The sequence below is a fragment of the Sorex fumeus genome, unplaced genomic scaffold (assembly GCF_029834395.1).
Source record: "Sorex fumeus unplaced genomic scaffold, SorFum_2.1 ptg000265l, whole genome shotgun sequence".
NCBI classification, from domain to species: domain Eukaryota; kingdom Metazoa; phylum Chordata; class Mammalia; order Eulipotyphla; family Soricidae; genus Sorex; species Sorex fumeus.
Genome location: NW_026606322.1, coordinates 42159369 through 42182819, shown reverse-complemented (window position 1 = coordinate 42182819; position 23451 = coordinate 42159369). Strand labels below are relative to the sequence as shown.

The 23451-nt window shown below is 34.5% G+C and overlaps 2 protein-coding genes across 3 annotated transcripts in view; one reads left to right on the top strand and one right to left on the bottom strand.

Annotated features, from left to right (window-relative positions):
• Positions 1-20314, top strand: CHODL (chondrolectin). 2 transcript variants are annotated; one of them, XM_056109398.1, is made up of 7 exons: positions 1-117; positions 9352-9661; positions 9797-9954; positions 13952-14038; positions 15890-15992; positions 17430-17508; positions 18977-20314. In XM_056109398.1, exons 1-7 carry the CDS (start codon positions 39-41, stop codon positions 18977-18979), a joined length of 819 nt encoding a protein of 272 aa, XP_055965373.1. In that variant the 5' UTR covers positions 1-38; the 3' UTR covers positions 18980-20314. The 2 variants fall into 2 exon arrangements, with proteins under 2 accessions (XP_055965373.1, XP_055965372.1); XM_056109397.1 differs by lacking the exon at positions 17430-17508.
• A 2710-nt stretch (positions 20315-23024) lies between these two features.
• TMPRSS15 (transmembrane serine protease 15) overlaps positions 23025-23451 on the bottom strand; it is a 132772-nt gene continuing 132345 nt past the window's right edge. Inside the window, exon 25 of the mRNA XM_056109423.1 lies at positions 23025-23180. Within this exon, the coding sequence (XP_055965398.1) occupies positions 23025-23180 (156 nt within the window). The remainder of the gene's footprint in view (positions 23181-23451) is intronic.

The window sequence follows — 23451 nt, the reverse complement described above, 5'->3', positions numbered from 1 at the left end:
TCTCTCTTCGCCACACCTGCTGCTGCCGCCGCGTCGCGATGAGTCGCGTGGTCTGGCTGCTGCTGGGCGCTGCGCTGCTCTGCGGCCACCGAGCCGCCTGTCGCCGGGTGGTCAGCGGTGAGTCCGGGGCGGCTCTCTGGGGCGGGTGGTGATGCTGATAGTGCGGCGGGGGCGGGGGGGGGAGGTGGGGAGGGTCCAGCGGGTCGGGTCTAGGGGCTGAGGGGTGTGGGGGGTGTGTGTGTGTGTGTGTGTGTGTGTGTGTGTGTGTGTGTGTGTGTATGCGTGTGTGTGTCCGGGTGTTGTATTCTCCAGCCCACTGCCTAAGTTCCTCATGCACGTGCGCGCACACACACAGAAAAGTTGATTTTTTAAAAAATGTTTTCAAAAGTACACGCTTGAAGAGCTTAGACGGCGAGCTCTGCTTCCTGCCGAGCGCTTTTAGCCTTTGCCAGTAGTCTTGCCTACTTTGTGAAAGAGTTGGCCACGGCGCATGGGCTGGGCACCTGCAAACGGGGCGGGGTGCCGCAGTGGCAGAGGGAACCCAGGCGCAGAAGAATCGCTGCAGGAATGCCACCCAAACCCCCGCCCCCGCCCCCCGTCGGGCTTGGATCCATCTCAGCCCTGGCACTGGGTTTCCTTGGTTGATTTCTGAGCTCAGACCTGGTTCCCTTGCGAATTACCGTTCACTCTCCCCACCCTTGGGCGCGCAGCCTTTGTTCTCAGGAGGACTGACAAAGAGCAGGAGACACACCAGTGTGCGTGGTCCCAAAGTGTGTCCTGCCTTTGCAAGCTTCATTCCAAATTGGCGACTGCTCAGAAAAGGAACTCCACTAGAGTTTGGGTGAGGCGCAGAGGGGGAGCGACTGCAGGATCCTGCACACTCCAGGAGTGCAATTAAGTCTATGCAGAAACCAGGGAAACGGGTCCAGACAGCCACGCTCCTAACCGGTTTTTATGCTTTTTCTAATTTCTTCTTTCACGATTCTCCGGTCTAACAGTGTACATTGCATTTACTCTCTTTACTTTCGAGACGATCTCTCAAGGAAAGCATGTAGAGTCTCACACATCTTAAATGAAAGACTGGGACCTTCCATGAAGGCTGAGCACTTGCTCCCACTATTGGAATGACTTGTGATGCTTATTTAAGCGTGACAATAAATATTTGTTGAATGTGGGCGTGTTTTTTCATCATGGGAAGTTTTTACAAATTCCTCTTCACATCCTGTGCCTCTGTCTAACAGGTGTCATTAGAAGTAGAGTTAAATGACAAATGACAGCAACTTAATCAGTAGTGAGGCCAGACCTTTGGAAAGAGGCATATTAAGCTTAATTGTCACTGATCTTCCCCTCAGCAATACGTGATGTTCTGCATCTTCAGGATATAATTCTTCAATGTCTTGTTATCAATCATTTCCCAGTAACTTTCAGCCCTCTGGAGAGACAGTGGAATTAAATTCATTGTGAAATGTCATTTGTAAAAAAAAAAAAATGTTGCTCACATTGGGGGCTCGGGAAGGAAGCTAATTTTATTCATGTTAAAAACACACACACACAGCAACTTTACAGTATCAAATAAGGATGGCACAGAAACCAAACAATAAGTTTCTTTCCTCCGTGATTTAACTCGGAATGAAAAGTGCACTATATCAACTCATCTGCATACCTGAATTACTAACCTGTTTGATTTAGTGTTTATCAAAATTATTCTTGCAAATAAGCGAACAGCAGAAACTATGTTTTGAGCATTGGTATTTTGAAGTCATAGACATTCATTACTGATTTAAATAGTATCATTTTGATTGTTTTGGCTTATATTACTTAAACCTTGTGAAAGAAAAGGGGTATATAAATTAAATATATACATGTTTATTTTGATATATAAAAGAGCAATCTAAAATGTTGACAAAAGTGTATTCTTTTGTTCTATTGTTGCATAAATCACTGCAAATATTTTTCTGTGTTTTTCTAGGAATCTTGTAGGTGACATCTGGAAAATTTCTAATTAACTGAACATGATATATTTGATTTAGCATAACTATGTTTACTTGATATTAAAACAATTACTTAGTTAGATTTTTTAAAGGAATAATTTAGCTGCCCATGGCCATAAAAAACCCATTTAAATTTGAACATTATAAATTGATTTGTGATTTTATTTATTGAAGGCTAACTTTTAAGACTATATGCTTTAGGCAGAATACATGAATTCAGAGCACCCTAAAACTTGAAATTGTGGAAACAGTTAATCTTATGTTTTTATGGTCAGTGTTAAGTTTTAAGAGGTGCATCAACTTTTTCATGCCACTAGGGACAATCTACCAAATTTCAACTCAAATATCTGTATTTCCTAAACAAACACTTTGGAAGAAATTACTGGGAACAAACTAACCCAAAGTATATGAAATTCATTTCATGTTTATTAATGTCAATAAACTCTTTACAATTTCTATTAATAGGCCAGTCATTTACCTTAAAACTTCAACTTAATACTTCATAGAAGTTTTTGTAACTTTAGTACCTTAAAATCATTAGGGGACTGGAGCAATAGTATAGTGGGTAGGGCACTTGCTTTTTAATGCAGCTGATCAGGGTTTGATCCCTGGCATCCCATATGTCCTCTTGAGCACTGCCAGGAGTGACTCCTGAATACAAGATCAGTTCCTGAATATCACCACATGAGGCCTAAGAAACTAAAAAAAAATCAATAATATGCTTTCTAATATTTTCAAATCATTACACTTTTAAAAATGAATGCATTGCCTCTTAATGAAATGAATCATTTTTATAAGAAACATTAAAAATCCTTTATTATAAACTGCCCTTTACAATTTACTAGCAGGTGCCAATAACAAATATATTTTGATGTCAGTGACTATATTTTGATGCACAACTATATAACTGAAAATATACACTATGAGGGTGATAACAGGAAAATTTAAAGCATATATGATTCAAGGCTAGAGAAATTTCTGGAATCCTAGGCCTAACTTGATTTGCTGCTGAGCCTGGATTTGTAGGCGTTATTTGCAGGAGATGTAATAATTAAATTTTTTGCAGTGGAACTGATTAGATAATGAAAGCTTTATAGGAATAGATAAGATGTAAATCATATGATATGGATGCTTAAGTAAAATGAGTATTAAAAATTTTCTTCTAAACTGAGTGAATGGGAAGAACCACACATTTTAAAAACTGAAAATGTTTTGAAGTGATGTACTTCTTTTTCTTTAGCTTCAGTTTTTTAGTGTGCACAGCAGTGATAACCTGCATATTCTGCAAATTGGCATTAATGTAATTTATGGTACCTTAAAATATATCTGCAGAACACATTTTAATTTCTACTTAATAAAAATGACATGGGTGTTATTTATGAGACTGGGTGATTTAGAGAGCACACTTTGTAGTCATTCAAATGTCACTGAATATTGCAAAATCATAGGTGGTGATGAGACCATACAGATTAATATAGTAGCTCGGGAGACTCAAAACTGCTGAGCAGATCTGAGCTGATGGTACTATTCCATGACATCATCAAAAGCATAAAGTGATGACACTGCAGTTTTCAAAGATGCAATTACTTTAAGTATCTCTTGGGCAAGAAAGGAACAAATTAATCTTATTACCAGTCATTTCATCCACTAGCCATTTATCATAAACATTTCTCTTAACTGTTTTTCATCATTTTATGCTTTTTTTTAAAATAACATTTCTCCTGTTTCTCATCATTTTATGGTTGAGTTTCATGACTCTTTTTTCCCAAAGATGGTAATACATATTACAGTAACATTAGAAGAGAAGTGACATTAACTAAAGAGGCCCAACATAGAAACCCAGCTAATATTCTTAATAACTGTGTTACTTTGAACAACTATCTTCACTGCTAACAATGGTTGGTGGATATTTTTTGAAGAAAAAGTCCAGGCAAGATTTTTCTTTTACTCTTGTAATATGTGTTCTTTTATTGTTGTAACAGATTACTGATGATATAATATATGTCAATAATTCAATTTACATTCCTTGTTACTGGGGGGAAGTCAGTTTGAGATTTTCTTGTCTGATTTGGAAAATAAAACATATGAACAAGAAATCATTAAGGAAATATCTCTGAACTGGAAGATGCTCCAATATTAACCTTGTATCTGAATGTTTGTGTAATAAAATACCTTTAGCTTTTTTATTTTATGCACAGTGATTCACAATATTGATAGTGGCAGGGTTTCATGCATAAAACATTCCATCACCATCCATTTCACTAGAGTGTTAGCATCCCTCCACCATCATTCCAGTGTTCTGCCTCCAAGTCGTTCACAAACAAGTTCTTCTTCACTGACTGTTAATCCTATAATGATCTTGGATCATTTTAGGGATAGTGATATCAGATGTGTGTCATACTTCTTCAGCTGGGAAATTCCACATGCTCTCAGAAAGGGGTAAAACTTGTATTTATTTTCAATTCCAATACTAGAAAGAAGCATATAGGGCCTTCAAGAGGAAGTGAATTCTTTCATGGTTCTATTATATGTATTCCAAAGTTCTATATTCATAATCATATGAATATACTAATTGTTTTACTGGAACTTCGGTATTGAAATATCTAAAGCCTTTCATATTTAAGACTTACATCTAGCCACACATTCAGATCATGTCAACAAAATAACTACAAAGAGATTTCTTACTCTACCATTTTTCCTAAAAATCTTGTTAGCTCCTCCCATTTGTAGAAATTCAGGTGGAAAAGCTCTTAAATTTATCATCAATTGTCCAACAATCAGAGGATATTTATTACCACAGACTCTGTGTATTTCATTATTTTTAGAATAAATTAAGACAGTATTAACATAATAAATTGCTACTTATGACGTTTTTTAGCTCATAAATATTCCATGTGAGATGTTATCTAAATATAACATTGGAAAGTGAGAAAAAAGGAAGTTCATGTGTTCTCAAAATATGAGAAATAAAATGAGAAAACATAATAATGAATACACATAATAAATTTCAAAAAGACAAGACTTTACAGAAATAGCACAGTTAGTTCTAGAAGCTCCATGTCAATAGAACATTCTGGTAATTAGAGTAACATTTGTTTTCCAGCTCTTGGAGTTTCACTCAAAGGGGATCAATTGAAATGGTCACAAGCGGTTCAATAACTTCTTCTGATCTTGTTGCAACTTGGATTAACTTTGCACAATAAAGTGGCTATCAGTGGTCAAATTGAACTGGGTATAAAGAAATTGAGTGTCTTCTTTTAATGAAAATATATAAACCATAAAAATTCGCAGTGCGATTATAATTTTTGAAAAATTGTCTTGCAAGAGCTGAACTGACAGTAACATTTGAATTCAAAATCAGTGAACACATTAACAACCACTATACTTTGCAGTTAATATCTATGTGTATTAGATAACTGACCTTGAACCCATTTCTTTAAGAGCATTCATATATACAGCCACCACAATTCTCCAGGATGTCTGTATCTTTCCATCAGAGATAAGCAAAGAGAAAAAGTCTCACACTGAGATTAGCAAACTGTCTTCAGGGCCCATTAAGCAGTAATTACTTTAAATATAATTCCTGTCTCTAAAATTTTACTATTATTTCTCTATTGAGCAACATACTGGTGTCAAGAATTTCCACATGACACATAGAGCTTTGTTGTTTATTTAATTTGAAAGACAAGTTTTTACTTTTATAATGAATAAATCAAATAATGAATAATCAATGAATTCCCTATATTCTTACCATTTGTTTAGTCTTAGCATATACATGTAAAACTATTAAATTTATTTTTAACATATAATAATGAGCAGACACTTTTAGCATATAAATAATGTTCATGCATTCTCTGAGTATGATATACTTTTGCTATCTAAATATGTCTTACTCATTGAAACTTTTGGTTAACCTATTTTCATTTTTTCTTAAGTTAATTTCCTTCCACATTTTACAGAACAGTCTTGCTGGACAAATTTAACATTTCAAAAGTGCTGGAACAAAATCCAAGTCTGAGAGCACTTGAAGTGAAAGAGTAAATTGAAAACTCTAGGGAATGCAGTTAGGATATTTAAAAATGAATATGTAGAGGATATTACTAGAGAAAATGGAAATGGGACTTGCTTTAAAAACAGGAAGATAAACATCACTGAACCTAAGACCATTTTAGACTACTACTAGGACCAACCATTTTTAAACAATAAATTCACCACAAAATTTATAAAGTTTTTGGAAAATGAAAATCAATATAATAATTGCATTATGGCCAACGACTGAGACTTCTATGATGATTTCTCAAAGACTATTTATCTCATATTGGTGTGGTTTCCTGAAGTCTCTTTAACTCTAGCTTCCAAAGGTCATTTACACAGACATGTTATTTTTTATTAAGAATCAGGGTAGTATGATAATTGGTTCAAATTATTTGGTGTGCTGTTCCTGCATTCAGAAAAGTCCACAGACTGAGAGTATAACTGATGCCTTCCTTGTAATTTGCAAAGCTTTGTTTTATTAACTGACTGTTCTCAGCTTGTGTCAAGATATTGAATACACATTACTTAAAAACTGTTGTGAGGTTAATGACCTTCTGCTGATTTCTGCCTCCCACTGCCTCTGGGTATCATCATAGGTCATTAATCACTTATTCTGGGGGAGAATGGATGTGATACTGCAGCTGTATCATTGCGATTCTCTTGGGTTGTAATTAAGAATACAAATTGAATGTTTGGTTTTCAACTAGTGTTTAAGTACAATTATAATTCCAACACCTTATTACTGATAGACTTTCTTGGCTACAAAATTAAACATATAGTTAAAACACACACACACACACACACACACACACACACACACACACACACACACACACAAACCCAAACCTTAAGTTCCACCAAGAACAACCATGTAGATGCATTGGAAGAAAGCAGAACTATATCATGATGTATTACCAACAAAAAAGTTAATAATTCAACTTGATTTGATACAAAATCCTTGATAGTTTGTATTCCAGTATCACTCTCTAAGCTGAAATATAAGAGAATGAAGAAATTGAAGACTATGGCTTGCAGGATAGGGGTAAGGAATCTGTTATAGATTCTAAAGTTGACAACAGAGATGAGAGGTAAACCATGTAGACTAGAGAAAATCAAAATAAAGCAGCATGACTGTCCTGGAAATTGTCTTTACAATTTACAATCTTTTTTTGTTTGTTTGTTTTGGGGCCACACCCAGCAGAGCTCTGGGATTATTCCTGGACATATGCTCAGGCATCACTCTTAGAAAGGCTTTTGAGATGATATGATTTGCCAGGAATTGAACCCTGTGGGCCCCGTGCAAGGCAAACATTCAATCCACTTTAATATCGCTTCAGTCCTTATAATCTTGACATACATGTTTAACAGTAAAAGAAGACAGGTATAAATCATAGAATAATAAAATTCCACTGCCGGTAGTATTGGGCTAAATCCCCCACACTACAATATTTCATATATAATATATATATTCCATATATACATATGATATATGATTAACATATACCTCTTATATGTATTCCACATATACATATATTGTTTTATTGTGAGTCATCATTATACTTACTTTTATGTCTACTGATAATTCTATTAATTACTTAGTCATTAGTAGAATTCATTCTGTTTACATGTAGAGGTATATAAAATTGAATTTTGAAATATTCTTTTAAATCAAGTTTTTGTTATCAATGTAATTTTTTACATAAATGTTGTTAGAACAGTAGCATATTAGTGATGCTATATCAAGTCCTTTTTCTCTTAAAAAGGTGATATGATTTTAGAACTCAAGAATTATTTTGCTCTGGCTAATTTCTTAAAGCAAAAATATTTTACACACATATGTGGAATAATCTATAATTATAGGTGGAGCGATAGCACAGCGGGTAGGGCGTCTGCCTTGCACGCAGCCAACATGGCGAACCCGAGTTCGATTCCTCCACCCCTCTCGGAGAGCCCGGCAAGCTACCGAGAGTATTCGATATGCCAGACACAGTAACAACAAAGTCTCCAATGGAGACGTTACTGGGCCCGCTCGAGCAAATCGACGATCAACGGGAGGGCCTTTACTTACTTACTTACTTACTTATAAATAAATATCAGAATGGTTAAACTGAGTGCTGTAACTTGTAAATCCTTTAAAATGCAGCTATGAGCACAATGCATTTCAAATTTACTCTCCAAATTCATTAACTGTAAAAAAAAAGTTCAACTAAAATAATTTGAATTTAAACTTAAAACAATTCTGAATTTGGGAAAACTTAGAAAAAAATATAGATTATCATTTTTAGTGAAATAAGTCAGAGAAGGACAAATTTAGTGATCTCACTCCTTTAATATCAAATAAGGAAACTTGATTTTATTGAACAATGACAAACTCTTGACCTGAAGTGACAAAATTCAGGTTTTCAAGCAGAGGGCAAGGAATAAGACAATGAAAAGACAAACTAGAAGTAACATGAATAATAGAGATGACTCTCTAAAGATAGTGAAGACTGACTTTGGATTGGAATTCTTTAAATTTATGTCCTATAAAACTCGAGAATATTCAGGAAATGGACTATGAAGAAGTTTTCAAAGAGGTCTATACCATCAATTATATACAAAGTTAAGTTACTCTTTTAATAATTATTACTGCTTTGTGACCCCCCCGTTAAATTTTAATTTTAATATATTTGCTCTCAGGCATGTTCGATCCAAAAGTAGTTAGCCATTAAATTTGTGATTTTCTATCATCTTCATCATATCTTACATAAAATTGGCTATTTCTATGAAATGTTTTAATAATAAAATATCTATATAAATTACTATTATTCTTTCATTACTTTGTCCTTTTAGCTTTTTAAAATCCATGTACACTTGAAATTTCTTTAGCTACTTTCACTTGCTACAGTAATCAGTTTAAAAAGCTAATTTAGAATAGTGACTACCTTTACTAAAATGCTCTTGAATTGTGATTTATTAAGTTTTGTCACAAGTTTATTAGAAAACCAATTCAATTTTATAAGTTGAAGTTTTTAATCTTAAACATGACACAATGATTCAATGAAGGCACGATTATTCTTTGGTTTTGTTTCTGGGTCACATCCAGCTGTGTCCAGGACTTACTCTTAGCTTTGTGCTCAGGAATCACACCTACTGTTGCTCAGTGGACCATATTTAATTCTTGGAATCTCCCTGGGGTAGGATGCGGCCAAGGCAAGCACCTTAAGGCCTGTATACCCTAAATGAAGCAGTTTTGGTGGAATATTTCTTGTTTTGGTCATTTTTCAACCTTCTTAGCGTCATCATTACTAAAGCTCACGTGGATACATGGCTATTTTTCTTTCAGGCCAAAAGGTTTGCTTTGCTGACTTCAAACATCCCTGCTATAAAATGGCCTACTTCCATGAACTGTCCAGCCGAGTGAGCTTCCTGGAGGCCCGACTGGCTTGTGAGAGCGAGGGGGGCGCCCTTCTCAGCCTTGAGAACGAAGCAGAACAGAAATTGATAGAAAACATGTTGCAAAACTTGACAAAACCAGGAACAGGAATTTCCGATGGTGATTTCTGGATAGGGCTTTGGAGGAATGGAGAGGGGCAAGCATCTGGTCCCTGCCCAGATCTCTACCAGTGGTCTGATGGAAGTGTTTCCCAGTACCGGTAAGTGTGAGCTCTGAGAAGTTAGATGTATTCTGGGGACATGAAAGGGTGAAGAGAGATTTCTGCAGATCCTATCAGACTAGAATAGGGGTGAAAATCACTTGTGGAGTTTTCCTGTTGTTATTTTACTTGCAGAAACTGGTATACTGACGAACCTTCCTGTGGAAGTGAAAAGTGTGTTGTAATGTATCACCAGCCAACAGCTAATCCTGGTCTTGGGGGTCCCTATCTTTACCAGTGGAATGATGACAGGTGCAACATGAAGCACAATTACATCTGCAAGTATGAACCAGGTATGGAACTTAGCAGATCTTGTACTATTTGCTTCCATTATTCTGTACCTTTGGTCCTATTTATTTTTCTGCTATGAAACTTGGTTGACTTTACTCATTCAGTGTACCAAAGCACTTACTGCTGTGCCCGAGTTTCATATCCCCAATTGTGGAGAGACCAAGTCCACACACAATAATGCAAAAGCAGAGGAACTTTATTACTAGCCGGAGCCAGGGGCCAAGTCTCATCCAACACAGTGGAGTCTTGACAAGGACCCCAACTCCCAATCACAAGCAGTTTATATAGGGTTCAGTCAAGAAGAAATTTATATACTGATCTATTTTTAACATTGCTCTATTACAACAGTGGTCAGCAATTAGACAGCAGGTACCAGTAATGGTTTGGGGTTTTTTCCTAGAAAGGTTTGGCAACCCCTCATAATTGGCCAAATCCAACTGCCCAATTTCTTATCTAGGTGAATTATTCAATTGGGAGAAACTGCAAGTCCTACTCTGGGGAAACAGAAACTGAGGCCTAGTTGAGACTCAGTGTTAACTGCATCTTGTCATGGCTTCTGAGAAGCCTGCTTTTGGGCCTCACAGTTTACTTTCTGTAAAACTACCCAATGTAAAGAAGTAACTAGAAAGATCTGGAGGCATGTCTAAGAGAAACTAATCATTTCTCATAGTAAGATCATAAATTTATCTTAACAAACACATTTTTGAGGAGGAATATGCAATTAAAATAGTTAAAGCATGTTGTATAATATAAGTGAAGAAGGTACAAAAGCCCCTTAGATATTTCCACATCTGAGAAACAGTTCTTTAGGTGTTATTTGGTAGCTTAGAGGAATAGAGCAACTTCCTCCTGGGACATTAACTTAGCATTTCCCAGCTTGATACTTGGCCTCTGCTCCTCAGTAAAAGTTAAAGGGATCCTCATTAATCAGTCCAGGTGAAAACAAGTCAGGCTAAGTGCCATATTTTCCCTGTAGTTCTATAAAACAGGACTCTTTCAGTTGCCTTTGTTTGAAATATCCACTTGCCATACATCATAAAAGGAAGGACTGCATTGATTTGATCAACACCTGGGTGGTTTTCTGTTGAAAATGGTGGGTTTAAATTACTTCAAATAATATAGTTCAACAGCATCGCTGCTTGACCAAAAGATTAATAAAAATACAAAAACTCAATTTTTAAATCATTGAAGAAATTACATTGGCTACTTAGGTTTAGAGATGTTTTGTTGTTCTTCCACCTTGGAGTTGGCAAGTGTCAGTTTAGTTTTTTCAAGGGGCCCTGTGCTTGACCTCACTCTGTGTTCACTGAAGGTAATTATATTCGAGTGCCGCCACTTCCATTATACTCTTGATGTTACATGATTCCTTTCCTCCTAAAACCATAAAGCACAAGGGATTACTTGGATTAGACTTAGCTTTCCTTTATATTTGTCTTATTCTAGACTTTATTAGCCAATAGTCTATATCCCTGACGACTTTATTCTTTAAATAAACCCTTATGGTTTAAAGAATCAAGATGGTTGCTAAGTCCATTATTATGCTTCTAGAAGCTTTTATAGAGATAAATATGTTTTGCACTTACTTTGTTTTGTCTTTAGATGGTCCTTGGGAAATATAATGCTGGAATTATTTGTTATTTTAAAATTGTGACACAAGATATTTTAGACTTAAATAAAGCAAAGCAATCTAAAGGATTTTTAATAAAATATTTTCCTTTCCCTCCTTTGAGATTTTAGATGAATTTTTGATACTCTGTATATTTGCTTATTTATTTGGTATTTTAGATAGCAGCAATACCACATATTCAAAATGACATTAACTTCAGTATTTTCTTCACTTAATTTGTATTAACTACTCTAAGTTTAGGTTACAAATGAAAGACCTTGTAAGAAATGAAGTTATTCTTTATTCTATATTTTACAAAACTATAAAAATGACCTATAGTTTATAAACAAGTGTCTTTAATATAAATTGTTTAAAAACATTAGTAGTTTTGGGATTGGAGAGAAAATATGTTGCGTAGTGTGCTTGCCTTACACATGGCCAGTCTGGGTTCATATCCTGGAACCCTATATGATCTTGCACCGTATCAGGAGTGATCCCTGAGCACAGAGATAGGAGTAATCCTTGAGTACTGCTGGGTGTGACCCCTCCATGCAAAATAACTCCGCAATTTTACATTTAATTTTACGTGTGCTTATTTCTATCATTTAAGACATATTTTAAACTTTTATTTCTCTATTTTCTATTTAATGAATTTTTTATTAAGTTTACTCCCCCCCTTTATGAAAAATATTGATGTGATGAAGTCCCTTGCTTAGAATCATTTCCTTAGTAGTGAGTTTTTAGTAGTGAAAGAACTGAGGTATTAAGCAAAAGAAATGTGACATTTATAAATTATAGAACTAATTATTTTGAACTGTATTCTCCAACTATACCAGAACTATTGTGTGATTTAAATGTACTCTCCTTTTTCTGCTCCCACATGTATCCTAGAAGTATGATTCATGATATCTAAAATGGAAAAAGAATGAAACATTTTTTACTATGTGGAAGCTAAATAATTCATATGTCAACTTTCTTACTTCTTCTCCACTATTTCTGTTGTTTACCTATGCTGATTATTTTTTGTGTCTGCCTATGTTGTCAAATGTATTTTTATGGGAATATTCCTCTATCTAATTTTTGTGTTTGTTAAAATTACTACCTTGTATGTTACTTGCTTTTAGACACTAAGATAGTATTCTGGAATTATGTTTTATTACATAATCATCGGTTGAGTTAATTGAAAGTTTGATTTACAAGTATAGAGTACCTTAGTTCTATAGAAAACTAAGTGTAGAGTAGGACTATATTTGCATGTAGATAAATTAGAGTAGTAAAAATAACACTAAATATTTTATTATTCCATTACAATTTTACTGCATGTGATTTTTCCCCTCTTTTGTCAATTGACAAAAATGGAGTTATAAATTTTGACCAATAAAATAATTGCAGGTGATTTTTGTAGTTAGTCAGCTTTCTTTCAGTGAACTATTAATTTGACAAATTATGCCTTAGGAAAAACAGAAGGTAATGAACAGTATCAAACCATGATAAGAAATGTCATTATTTTTACTTGTAGCAATTGAAGTGATCTTTATTTTCTCATAAGCCAGAAAAACAAACTACTAGAAATCCTTAATTTATTATTCTTTAAGAAAGTGTACAGTCTTTGAAAATGAATTCTTGGATGGCATTCTAAGGACAGAAGTGTAGTATAAGATCATTACGTGTTTAGCAATTTTAAAAGAAGCCCATTTATCATTATTGTGAGAAGCTTAAATAGTTTGCTGACATAAGTAAAGAAATATTTTATTTGCTTATACTTGTTTATATGTAGTTAATGTCTTAGTACTCAGGCTTACTAGCTGATGTTTATCTTTGCCTAGTTTTACACCTGCGTTGTGTTTATTACTAAAGGCTGTCACCAATATAGATGATGTTGATGGACATGTAAACTTTTGGATTACAGTGATTCACCAAGCGACTTTAAGTTGCAAGGATTCATCAAGGATTTGCCTTGATTTAAAGATAATGATACCTTTATAGTTAGATAGTCTTAATATACAATTTGTTCTAAAACCAAAACTATATCTTTATTGTTTCTTAATAGACTTTTAAAGCACTGTATCACTGTCCTTCTGTTGTTCATCGATTTCTTGAGCAGGCCCAGTAACGTGTCTATTGTGAAGACTTGTTGTTACAGTGTTTGGCATATCGAATATGTCAGGGGTAGCTTGCCAGGCTTTGCCGTGCAGGCAAAATACTCTTGGTAGCTTGCCGGCCTCTTTGAGATGGGTGGTGGAATTGAACTCGGCTCAGGCACCCTACAGCTGTGCTATCGCTCCAGCCCAGATATTAAAATATATACATTTATGTTTTTGTATTTATTCATTCTTACAACCTATTTGTGCTTGTGTATCTTTTCTCTATGATGCTTGTATTTTTATTTATAGAGATTAATCCAACTGCTCCTGTAGAAAAGACATATTTTACAAATCAACCTGGAGATACCCATCAGAATGTGGTCGTCACTGAAGCAGGTAATTATTTTACAATATGACACCTCTATGAGTAATAGAATCAGCTTCACAACTGCTGCAACTTATCTTATTGCTTGTCCATGTAACAAACTAAATGTGGGCAAGTGGTATTTTACTTTTAAATTAGACTAGAACAAAAGATGAGAAACAAACATTATGACAGATGAGCCTTTTTGTTTCCTCCTAATTTTTTTTTAACTCATGTGGTAGTGTCTATATTAAGTAATTCAGATTAAAACCCTTGTTCACAAGGTAGGCATTAGGATTTAAAATTGCACATTCAGTGGCCTGAATAAAATGGTGCCCAGATGAGGGTTAGGGATTGGCTAACTGTGGGTGCAGGCATCAAATGCAGAGCCTGCTTTGTAACCTTTGCAGATTACCATGGTGTAACTACTTTGGCTGATTTCAGGTTACCAAAATGTCATCACTGAATAGCAGAAGACTGCACACAGTGAGCTTTCAATGAGGCCTTTCAGCTGCCTCTAGTACAATATTGTTTGCAAAATAAGCAAACGGCAATTTCACTATAAATTGCATGTTTTGCTCTCAGTACAATTAGGGGCTCATTTTAGCATGGCCTTCTTCCAATTGGATAGAAATGTTGATTTAAGCTCATTCTTTAGTGTGCTCCAGATTCTGCATCAAAATCTTTCTGAAGATTATTAAAATTATACAAAAGAGTAGGGGATTATTATTATATATATTTATAAGAAATTATAATTTCTAAAAAATGAAAATATTCCTGATTGCCAAAATTGCTTGAAGTCATGTCTCAGAGGTTTGAGACTAACTGAAAATATAGCAGATTATTTCCCATCACTGACCTCAATTAACATATATTGTTTGGTTAACAAAGGAATTGGAAGTACAAGTAAATGGATAGTTTGATCCAAGTCTGATTCAGTTTGCTCAGAATTATTAAGATTGATCATGATGGCAGCTTTTGATTTGCTAAGTGCATAGATTTTTAGATCACATTTCTTATGTGGTCATATTAAACTTTTTATTTTTCTGGTGTTTGATTTAATTTAATTTTTTTTTACAAAAAATCCTCTACCTTTGTGTGAAGTAAGGTAGTTTTATTATATTAAAATGGCTTAGAAAGAGCAGAGAACACAGGCTTCTTCAGAGTGGAATTAAGCAAAAAAAGAGAGACAGACTAGTAAGATATATGTTCATGGGCTTGAAGAGCCAACCAGAGGCACCTAATTTTAACACAGAATATATGCACCTAATTAAAGCTATCCTTAAGTGTTTATGTTGGGAGTATGCTCCCATTATAACATTGAAAGAGTGTTTAATGAAATAACTTGTAAACTTTAAAAGACTTTTATTGTGCCAAGAATATCCTAGATTATCAAGCAATATGGGACAGAATTTAAGAAATGTTTTATTTTAAAATTTAATGTGATCAAATTTTTCTGCCTCTGGAATGCATCTCTTATTACTGTCTAATCAGTTAATATTTCTAATTTTGGTTTAATCCTAGATAGTTTTTTATATCATTTTGGCACTGAGCCTATTGGCTAGAATCTTAATTTGTCTATCAAATCAACAATTCTTGTTCCAGAATTAATTCAAAAGATAACTAAATTGTTATTAAATTATGAATTGCAGATATAATTTAGAAAATATAGATCTTGAATTGGAGCATGATAGTATCATTTTGATTTTAATGTTAGCAAAGAAATATATTCTTTCATTCCATTATTTTGGGAAAGACTTTTATTCATATCTACTTATTGATAATTCAATTTTACTTTGATTTCTGAAACTTTTAAAAAAATCTTTTGTGTTAGACTCTTATCTCAACTCTCTATTTGCACTAAAACTGTTTTACTTTTGTAGGCATAATTCCCAACCTAATTTATGTTGTTATTCCTACAATTCCACTGCTTTTACTGATACTAGTTGCTTTTGGAACCTGCTGTTTTCAGATGCTTCATAAAAGGTAAATAATTTATACATATTATAGAAAAATTGAATGGTTAAATGCTTTTAATTTTTTAAAATGGTAAGGTATGTATTTAATTTGCCTTAAGAAATTAGATTTTTCAATTTATAATATATAATTAAATGACTATATCCTTTATAGAATTATTGTACTATCTCACTTAATCCTTACCAGTTTTATGATACAGGTACTCCTTTATTTCTTTTTTCAGTTAAGAACATGAAAGTTTAGATTGGCTACACAATTTGCTTTGGGATGTATCTGTGGTAGATCTGAAATTAAATAAAACTCTATGGTACAACCATTTGTTTATTACATATAAGCACCTATACTAGACATTTAAACCTTGAACTCTGGTTGTAACAAGACATTTGCAGGTGCACTTTGCAGTAATTTTTTCAGATTCCAGTTATACACATCTCTTTCATTTCAAAACAAACTTTTCAATATGGGGAGGAAAATACAATGGTAAAAATAGGTCATGGTTTGGCAGATACCTTGCAATAGAATGAAATATCATAACAAGATTACTGGGACATTCTTTTTTGTCTGTTTATTCAGACCTTAAATTAGATAAAGTTTTTCTGTGCCTACTCTGTCAAATCTATTTAAATAGTCATAAAAGAGATATAAGTGTGTATCAGAAGATAAAGGGAAATATGTTGGGTTGTGAGACCTCTTTTTCAGAGTGTTTAAATAAAAACTGGTCACGATAATGCCTCCACCTGGAAGAGACCCACAAATGAGGTAATTTTATTTTTTGAATCTACTCCATCTTTTTCTTTTAATAAATTAACCCTAAAGGATACACTAAGCAACAAAACTTCTGAGAAAAAATTTAAATAGATGTATACTATAGATGACATACCTAAGCTTTATTAAAAGAAAAAAAATGTGAATTACACACTTAAGTTTTGCATCTGGATGATAATAGAGGCTGGCAAAATGATACTAGTTCTCTATAATATCCAATATATATGAAAAATAGTTAATTAAAATTTTTTAACTTCCTGCCATTAGTTTTAATTAATGGAAGGACCATTTATCACTATGAAAAGCTACGGTGTACCAGAAGGATTATAATAAAACATGCTCTTACTCCAGTCAAACTGTTAAGAGCAGTTTATGACAACTCAGTTTGAAAAAATTATTTCAAAAATATTCACTTCATCATTTCTAAGATAAGAATTATCAAAGTGTCAGTAACAGAGTTTTCTCTGTGCCTTACATTTTTTCTAAATAGTGTATTATTGTAGTTTCCATATATTCAAAAGTTTTCCAGACTTTTACACTTTCAATAGCTGTGACATTTTGAATTGTTTGAAACTCTGAGTGAGAAAACAAAGCAAGATCGAGTATCTACCTGCAGATGCCATAATTAACTCCAGTGCTTAATTCACTCGTTCTTAGAGCCTCCATTTTCCTTTCTTCCAGGAAAGCAAGGAGAAACTTCATCAAAGATTCAACTCCATTATCATCTGAATGCCTTGCAGAAAGTTTAAATTCCAATCTGGTATACATCATGGTTTCTATCATTCCATGTCATGTTCCAAATAACCACACTCGTCTCCTTAACTAGTAGTAGTAACTCAAATGAAATACTAATGTTATCTGAGAGCCACATTAATAACTTAACCACCCTTTCCTTTTCATCTGAGAAACTCTCATGCTTTTCATAAACTTTGCTTGACTTCTGTTTGATTCTTGTTTGATCACTTCAGAGGTTAAGATGTTTTGATCTTATTTTGGTACAGATCTCCAAAGCGTATCACTTACCATGGTATTCTATTTTATTTTCTTTATTTTATATATCAGTGCTAGAGACCACTTCTGGTGGTACCACCAGGCCACACTGGCAGTGCCTGGACCACTAACACCACCGTCTTCAAGCTAAGGGTAAAGACTTCCAGGTCTACACCAAGTTGGGCTTGGTGAGAAACATATGATACCCCTGAGCTTGGTGCTAGCTTTCCATGTAGTGTTTTATTAACAATCAACTCTTGCTAAAGTGCAATCACCTAGGTAATACTACCAAACTGCCTTGCTCAGACTTGTTTAGAAGGAATTTTTCCCTTTCTTTCAATTCCTGGCATGTCTGGTAAATAGAAAATGAAGGGAATGATGCAGAAAACTTCCCAGTAGGAATGGTGCACAAGCTGTTGGAAAGGATGAGAGTGCAGAATGTAATAGGGACAGGCGCTGGTTGGTGGTTCATGTGAGAGTTCATGAATAGGAAATGCCAAAAGGAATTGAGACTTGCATGATTGATCCAGTAAATAATCACCTGGAATAGAGGTTTTCAGGAACTGCAGCTGCCCTCATAGTAGCCTAAATTTTAATGGGAAAAGGTTAGGAGATAGCTTAGTCTCAGGTGCATGCTGCCTATGTGAGCATAAATTCTCAATCTAAGAGAAGAGTTCTCTATCAGATTGAAGATGAACTCAGGAGTCCCTAGTCTGAGTCTTCTCCTGCAAATGCATTGAACTATACTGGTTTCAGAGACAACAAAAATCAACTTTTATTAATGGACTCAGTGATAGAACAGAATGAGTAGAATAGCAAGGTCCTTATATCTACAGCAAAAGCACTCTTGATGATCTTGTATTATATACATGATCAGTTAAAATATTCAGAAGGCAAAATAATCAAAAGTCATTGGTCAAAGATTAATTGTCAAAGATTAGTTACAATAGTTATTGGTGTTCTGTCAGATATAGTTTGTGTGTGTATGAGAGAGAGAATTATAAGTTCTAAAGGGTAAAACAGAAAAAATGTATTTATCTTTAAATTACTTCATATGTACTGTTTATCACTTTTGTGCACTGGAATAATCTAAATTTTTTTGTAGGACTGAAAAAATATGAAGGTGAGAGAAGGAGCCCTTGTTAAGAAGGGTCTGAAATTTTCTCCACTTGGGCATTGACAAACTCATTTGAGATGCAGTCTCCACAGTTAAATTTATTTCTTCTTGTGTTTTTCAGTAAAGGAAGAACAAAAACTAGCCCAAACCAGTCCACACTTTGGATTTCAAAAAGCACCAGAAAAGAAAGTGGTATGGAAGTATAATAATTCATAAACTTGACTTCAGAAAGTAAATTAAAGATTTATAATTCTGGATAAGTATAAGGTATGTCATCAGAACATTAGCTTGGAATGGCTTGAAATCTCAAAGGATCTGCAAGATGAACTGTAAGCTCCCCCTTGAGGCAAATGCTAAAATAATTTTTATATGTCTATTGTTTCATTTATAAAGTATGCTGTGCTAATAATGGAGTGAAACATGCTTATTTTGCTGAAGGATGTACCTGAAATTCAAGTTAATGGAATGGATCATGCAGATAAAATTGCTATCAATGCCTCAGAAATATGTGTGCTAGAAGTAAATATTTTGGTTTCTTTTATCTTTCTTAGGTTATAATCAAGCTAATGTACTGTAAATTGTATTGAAATTTTCAGTGTTCAAAATGTTTTATCTTTACATAAGTGTTTGATAAAAATGAACAGTTCTTATATTTATTTTTATGGTGTTTAATTTTTCAATACATGCTGTTTTGACTAAATAAATTTCTCACTATTGTCAACTTAAATCACACAAACACAAATATATTACCTTAGAACAAGTTTCTTTCCTAGAAATGACTCATCCTTTTTCAGTTTGTCTCCTTTTGGTCAGATTATGTTTAAGAAATAAGCTATTTCATTAACTGTGGTATAAGTCTGCTAAAATATTTTACATAAAGGCAAGGATTGTCTAATTTCAATTGTGCAAGACATGTGCCTTACAATTATTTTTAGTTTAAAATTAAACCAATTTTGTAGTAACTTTAATAAGAACTATTTAAACAATAATACACTCAATTGAGAACAAAAGAAGTGGCATATAAAGTATAATTCGTATGTCTTCACATGTTGCCTGTTTAACCACAAGTAATCCCCTGAAGGTTCTGGAATCAGTTTACCCCTCTCTTGACCACAAAACAAAGAGACGTACTTTGGGGGTCAACGTTGTCACTAGAGGTAGATAGCTTCAAAATATTCCTAAGATTTTCCTGTAACTCTGTTTAGCCTCCTTTGGCATATAAAAGGGTCTTGGAGCTGGGACAATATTCATGGTCACTGATGGGCGAGGTAAGCACAGCTCACTGACATTTCAGCAAGGAAGAAAACTCAAGTAATGAATTAGCATGAAAACGGATGGAAGATATCAATGGTAACGTTCATTGTTGAGGATTTGACTGAGAGACTAAAGCAAGTCTCCTTCAAGTCTCATCCTCATTTCTTCAATGTTTGTGGCACCTTCTTCTTAAGAGAAAGTTGTAACTATCCAGTTCCTTTTAAACCAAATAAAAAATTATGGTTTCTGAAGACTGATGACCGGTGTCTATATCTCTAAGGGAATAAAGCATAGCTGCTTTATGAACACAGATGTCAACACACAGAGATGATAACAAGTTACTGTTTACGTGTGGTAGAGATGGTAGTTGTCTTATAATAAAAGTTATCTTTAAAATGGACATTTAAAAGGTAGTCTCTCCCTTGTCAAATTCTATTGAATAGCAAAGAATACTTATTAAGGCAGTTCACAACTATTTTTAGTTGGCCGAACTAAGAGGCAATATAGAAAAGCACAGTGGGTAGGGTGTTTGCCTTGCACCAGGCCTACCCGTGTTTGATTCCTCGACCCCTCTCGGAGAGCCCCATAAGTTACCGAGAGTATCCCGCCTGAATGGCAGCACCTTACAAGCTCCCTGTGATGTATTCAATATACCCAAAACAGTAACAACAAGTCTTGCAATGGAGATGTTACTGGTGCCCACAAGCAAATCGATGTACAATGGGAGGATAGTGCTATAGGACAGTGATACATATAGAAATGCATGGGCCTTGGCACCTTTTCGGCTTCTTAGAGACTGAATGTCCTATTGCAAACCAGCCTTAAATGCTGACCACATTTAGCACTCATTTTCTTTGCCACCCATCTTTCTGGGCAGAATGCAATGACAGCTGCTGAGATCTCCTCTTCCCTACAAGTTCCCACCCTTCATTTCCATGCATTTCTCCCTTTAGTTAGGACTCCATGAGAAAGAAACAAGGTTTCCCCTTTGTTGGTGCCACCCAGGACTCCAACAGCTGCAGAGCAGGAAAGGCAAGTCATAGGAAAAGGCCTTGATTTTGCCTTTTATCTGGATCCAGGCCTGGAGAATTCTGATGGTATCCATTACTAAACCCATGAGTTACTAGGAGCAGGGCAATGAATTCCTTTCTAATTTGAAGAAAGTAGCAAATTTGTTTTTAGAGTTTCAAAAAGTTTTAGCTGACTATTGAAAAATGAAAAGGAGTACATGGTGTATCTGTTATATTTATCTATTTTAGAATGTATCTTTAATATGCGTTTTTGAAATATGAGCACAGAACAAGATTTAGATAATCAAGTTGAATAATATTCCCTATTGTGTTGTTTCATTTTCCCTAATTGTTCTACCCTCCTTATTAGGAGAAGGTTATCAAAAGGTTATCAAAAATTTCTTCAGAGAGTGTTTGGGGATCCTAAATTTTATCTTTAGCATAGAGCTTAAGATTCCTACAGGAATAATTCCTACTTCTCCTTTCTCTGATAATTTTCACAGAGATGATCTTTGGGCTTATCACAATTCTCTACTATCCTCTCCCAAAACTTTCAAATCAATCATGCATGCACAGCAATTCCCAACATCCTCTTCAGTACTTTAGTAATAACCATTTGGTTCAGCCTAAGACTCATTTGTAGTATGTCAGTCTTTACTCATTGAACTTATCATAAAACTTCTAAAACTCACTCCAACTATTTTGGAAGTATACAGACTCAAGTAAAAATGTGTGTGTTTGTTTGTGTTATGTTTGTATAATCAAACTAATATAGTTGTAACCCCCAAACACATGAACAGCTTTTTTGTAGTAAGCTGAGTTAAGTTGCACATATTCTGGAAACGATCCAAAAGATTAAAGCAGTGAATCAAATTCATTTATTCCACACATTTGGCCTATTAATGGGCAACTTAACTGTGCCTAAATAAATTTTGCACTGGTTTGAAGATTTCATTATAACAAACATAAAACATAAAAAAATAATATAATATATGCACTCTCATACTGTCTGACATTTTTGAAACTTAGAAAATCCTAACATGGAATAAACAGTACAACGAATCAAAATAAAAGATGATTCAGAGAAATAAATACCATATCAATGAGCTTATCTTTTGTTTTGATGCTAAAGTGCTATCTAGACCTCTGTGTTTATGCTGCTTAATTAGCTTATTTGAGAGGAATGTTCCATCGTTTTAGTCCAGGTCTATGAAGTGAGTTTGCAATAAATATTTTTATAAGGAAGAAAATATTAAAGGCACTTTCAAGATAAATTTTAAGTTTTTTTTTGATAGGAAAACAGAGAGTCTGGGTGATAGTAATATAGGTTAGAATTAGATTATTTACAGCAGTTTATTCCGGACCATAGAAACAAAGGAGCTAGTTTCACCGCTTTGGCTAATTTTGCATAAATACTCCATGTGCAGAATACTATTTAAAATATAATTTTCATTTTATTATTTGTTTAATTTTGTATTCATCTTTAGAGCCACACCCAGCAGTACTCAGGGATTGTTCCTGGGCCGTTCGCTGGTAGTACCTCGAGAACTATGGGTGAGAAGAATGGAAAGGCAGCTTTAGGAAAGCCCCAGCTCCAGCCCTTAGCACTATCTCTCCAGCTCTATATGACATTTTCAAATAAGAAAGCATGCTAAAAATTGATCATGACTAAGGAAATCAAATCTGTAAAAGAAAGCCTATTCACATTAAGATGAAAATATATTATTTAGCTACTTGTATATATTAATTTTGTTATTTTATTCTCTTCCCTTAATATTTCAGTGCCCCAGATCGTAATAAAGAGTATTAAAAAATAGTTGTTTTTTTATAAAGCTTTTTATTTTCATTCTTCATTGAGTGTAATGGAAGAAATGCTCGATTTCCGTGTTTGATTTAGGAGGCTCTCTAATGTAGAAAATTTTGTATCCATTCTGTGAATCTTGGGACCCGAGCATACACCCCTGGTCGATTAGGCAGACCGCACTGGTATCCAAATGATGTCACACCAGCCAGGAACCACCTGCTGTTTTCTTGGCACATTAAGGGTCCTCCAGAATCACCCTAAAAAGTAAGTTATAAAGGAAAATTGTAGGCATGTGGTTAGCCGATAACATTAAATACAACTGATTTTGCAAATCAAACCCAAGTCTCTCTCTCTCTCTCCTTTTTCTCTCTCCTTTCTATCTCTCTCCCTCTCTCTCTCTCTCTCTCTCTCACACACACACACACACACAATTACATATTCCTACTACCACATTAGTTAATAATGAGAACCTTTTGTTACTCAGTAAAAAGGCAAAAAAACTTTGACAAGTAAAATAAATTTTTATGT

Excerpts from the sequence above, each read along its gene's own strand:
- CHODL (XM_056109397.1), top strand. The coding sequence starts at position 39 with ATGAGTCGCGTGGTCTGGCTGCTGCTGGGCGCTGCGCTGCTCTGCGGC. Across the intron at positions 9,662-9,796 it reads GGAAGTGTTTCCCAGTACCG|AAACTGGTATACTGACGAAC; the intron begins GTAAGTGTGAGC and ends TTTTACTTGCAG. Across the intron at positions 9,955-13,951 it reads CATCTGCAAGTATGAACCAG|AGATTAATCCAACTGCTCCT; the intron begins GTATGGAACTTA and ends TTTTATTTATAG.